Source organism: Sinocyclocheilus anshuiensis, unplaced genomic scaffold (assembly GCF_001515605.1).
Source record: "Sinocyclocheilus anshuiensis isolate Anshui unplaced genomic scaffold, SAMN03320099.WGS_v1.1 scaffold227, whole genome shotgun sequence".
Taxonomy (NCBI): domain Eukaryota; kingdom Metazoa; phylum Chordata; class Actinopteri; order Cypriniformes; family Cyprinidae; genus Sinocyclocheilus; species Sinocyclocheilus anshuiensis.
The window spans coordinates 997,817-1,000,912 of NW_015549590.1; the positions used below are offsets into that span (position 1 = coordinate 997,817).

The 3,096-nt window shown below is 32.0% G+C and overlaps 1 protein-coding gene across 1 annotated transcript in view; it reads left to right on the top strand.

The window, feature by feature from the left end:
* Window positions 1-3,096, top strand: part of cnot7 (CCR4-NOT transcription complex, subunit 7) — a 5,514-nt gene extending 2,418 nt beyond the window's left edge. Inside the window, exons 3-7 of the mRNA XM_016446456.1 lie at window positions 466-659; window positions 865-1,026; window positions 1,232-1,376; window positions 2,601-2,711; window positions 2,837-3,096. Coding sequence (XP_016301942.1) covers window positions 466-659; window positions 865-1,026; window positions 1,232-1,376; window positions 2,601-2,711; window positions 2,837-2,968 — 744 coding nt within the window. The 3' untranslated portion in view covers window positions 2,969-3,096. The remainder of the gene's footprint in view (window positions 1-465; window positions 660-864; window positions 1,027-1,231; window positions 1,377-2,600; window positions 2,712-2,836) is intronic.

A 3,096-nucleotide genomic window follows, 5' to 3' on the forward strand; every position in this document is an offset into this window, starting at 1 on the left:
TATATATAAAACATTTTGTAAAACGTAAACTTAAAAGACTTGAACAAAAATGTAAAAATGCAGCTAACTGAAATAAGGTTAAGTTGAAGCACTAAAATTATGAAAATGAATACTGGAGTAAAAATAGATTAAAGCTAAATAAAAGTATTTTAAACTAATGAAAATTACAGAAGCACATAACACAGTTCCTGAAACTTAAACCAAAACGAAAACAAACATATTTCATGTGTTTCTTAATGCTGTACAGACTTTATTTAAAGAGATTTTTAGTCTGATATTTTATTTAGTCATTTATCAGACGCTTTTATCCAAAGCGACTTAGGAAAGAGGATACATAAAAAGCGATACTTATTATATGATATGCCAAAAATCAGATATTTCCTGTCTGTCTGAACAAAACCCTTTTTATACTGATAAATATACAAATATCCATAACAACCATGATGCATGTTGTTGCATTTGTAGGACACAGAGTTTCCAGGTGTAGTTGCAAGACCAATCGGTGAATTTAGAAGCAATGCTGATTACCAGTACCAGCTGCTGCGGTGTAATGTTGACTTGTTAAAGATCATCCAGCTTGGCCTTACATTTATGAACGAACTGGGTGAATACCCTCCAGGGACGTCGACATGGCAGTTCAACTTCAAATTTAACCTCACGTAAGCATTCCACTTTTGTCATTTAAGAGGTATGGCACATATTTTCAACAGCAACGCATCAATCCATGATCTCACTTTTATGTACATAAGTCCATGTTGAAAACATATGACAAGATGACTTTTCTTGTCTTCAGGTGTATCCATAGCCATCAGTGTGATTCTTTATGAAAGCTGGACATTACACCAACGGTACTGTCTTTTGCAGGGAAGATATGTATGCACAGGATTCCATTGAGTTGCTCACCTCGTCAGGTATCCAGTTTAAGAAGCATGAGGAAGAGGGTATTGAGACACTGTACTTTGCTGAGCTGCTTATGACCTCAGGTGTGGTGCTTTGTGAGGGGGTCAAGTGGCTCTCATTCCATAGGTAATCTTACAGTAATATTCACATAGTGAAATGAACACAAGTGTTTCAGTGGTGATTCAAACCACAACTCCATTAAAAGTGGAAGAAAATGTACAGTAGTGTTTAAAAATGTCTTTTGTGCTTGCTTATAGTACACGTCTAAAACTGTGGTTCAATGAATTATACAATCTATTTTCAAGCTAATTTTTGTCTCTTTTCCGAACAGTGGCTATGACTTTGGGTACCTGATTAAAATTTTGTCCAACTCAAAATTGCCAGATGAAGAGGTTGACTTCTTCGAGATTCTTCGTTTATTTTTTCCCATCATTTATGATGTGAAATACCTCATGAAGAGCTGTAAGAACTTGAAGGTATTTTAGCATTTAAATGCATTAAATACAGGCTTTGCAAAGTATTTACACACTCATGGACTTATTCATCAGTATTTTATAGCCTAGAGTCTTTTTTTTTTTGATGAGTCCATTGAACAACAGAAAAGTACTCAAAAATGAAAAAGACATGATCTACAATAATCCCTTCATTTTTTTTTTTAAATGTATATATCACAAATATTCAGAATTGATCAGTGTGATTTTAGTATTATTTATATATATGCTGTTACAGTATGTATTCATTTTTATTTTTATATTTTCATTTTAGTTTTAGTAATATTGTGCTTTTGTCAATTTTATTCATTTTAATATTTCTATTTAGCTTTAAATAGATTAAAAATCTTTAAATAGACTAGTCTGAGGAGCAAAAAACAAACAACCAAAAATAACAAAATATTATTATTTTAAATTATCTTTTATATTCAGTTTATATTTTAATGTATTCGCTTTTGTCATTTTTATTAGCTTAACATATTTATATTTAGCTTTATTTAAAAAAAAATGTTACCTCCGTTTTAGTTTTAGTACTTAAACTTATTTCAGTTAATTGGCAAGGAAGCATTTCTAGTTTAAATTTTTAAAGTTTTTTTATTTAATGTTTTATTTTGAGCTTTATTTCAGTTACTGAAAATTATTTTGAATTAATTAATAATAATGATTAATAATTAATTAAATAATAATTGTAATAATTTTTTATTACGATTATTATTTAATTAATAATTAATTAAATAATAATTGTAATAAAAAATAATTAATTCATTCTTTTTTAATTAGTTTTAGTTAAAAGATAACAGCACTGACTGATACGTATCTTTATAAACCCAAGACTAGTACCAAGACTAAACCTAAGACTAATTATCACTGCCCAAGATGCATATACTAATTACTGACTTAAATACTTGCATAGTGCAATAGATCATCACAAGTTATATTTTCACTTTGACATGTTTTGGGTAATGAGCACATAAAAAATCTAAATCAAATTTTCTGTGGTTCAGTGTTATTGTAAAAACCTGAAAACTGGGGGTGAATGCTTTTTTTTATAGGCATTGTAGATCTCATTTTGCATCACACTGTTTTTTTGTTTTTTTTACTGTCATCACTGCAGCATTTGCTGTGACTTATATCAGTGGTTACTCTAATTTGTAGCAGTCTGTGTGAATAGAAGGAATCTGTGCCTGATTTCTGTCATGTGATGTGCAGGGCGGTCTGCAGGAGGTAGCAGAGCAGCTTGAGCTGGAGAGAATTGGACCTCAGCATCAGGCAGGCTCTGACTCACTCCTCACAGGAATGGCTTTCTTCAAGATGAGAGAGGTGTGCCTTGAGATGAAAAAAAGAAAAAATCATCAAAGTGCTATGCTTATTCAATATCACGAAAACCTTTTAAATTGGCACTAAATGCAGCATTTGTACTGACTGTAGCATCGTTGTCATTGCAGATGTTTTTTGAGGATCACATTGATGATGCAAAGTATTGTGGTCACTTGTATGGACTGGGTTCAGGCTCATCCTATGTCCAGAACGGCACCGGAAACGCTTACGAGGAGGAGGCAAACAAGCAGCAGTCATGACACAACAAGAATCCCTCACCATGAACAACCTCATATACAGGGCTCAAAACATGGGTTTTTAGTTGTTGTTTTGTTTTTCATGAAGGATTTGATAGGATTTTGCACTTTAAAGCTCCCATCCGACAGAA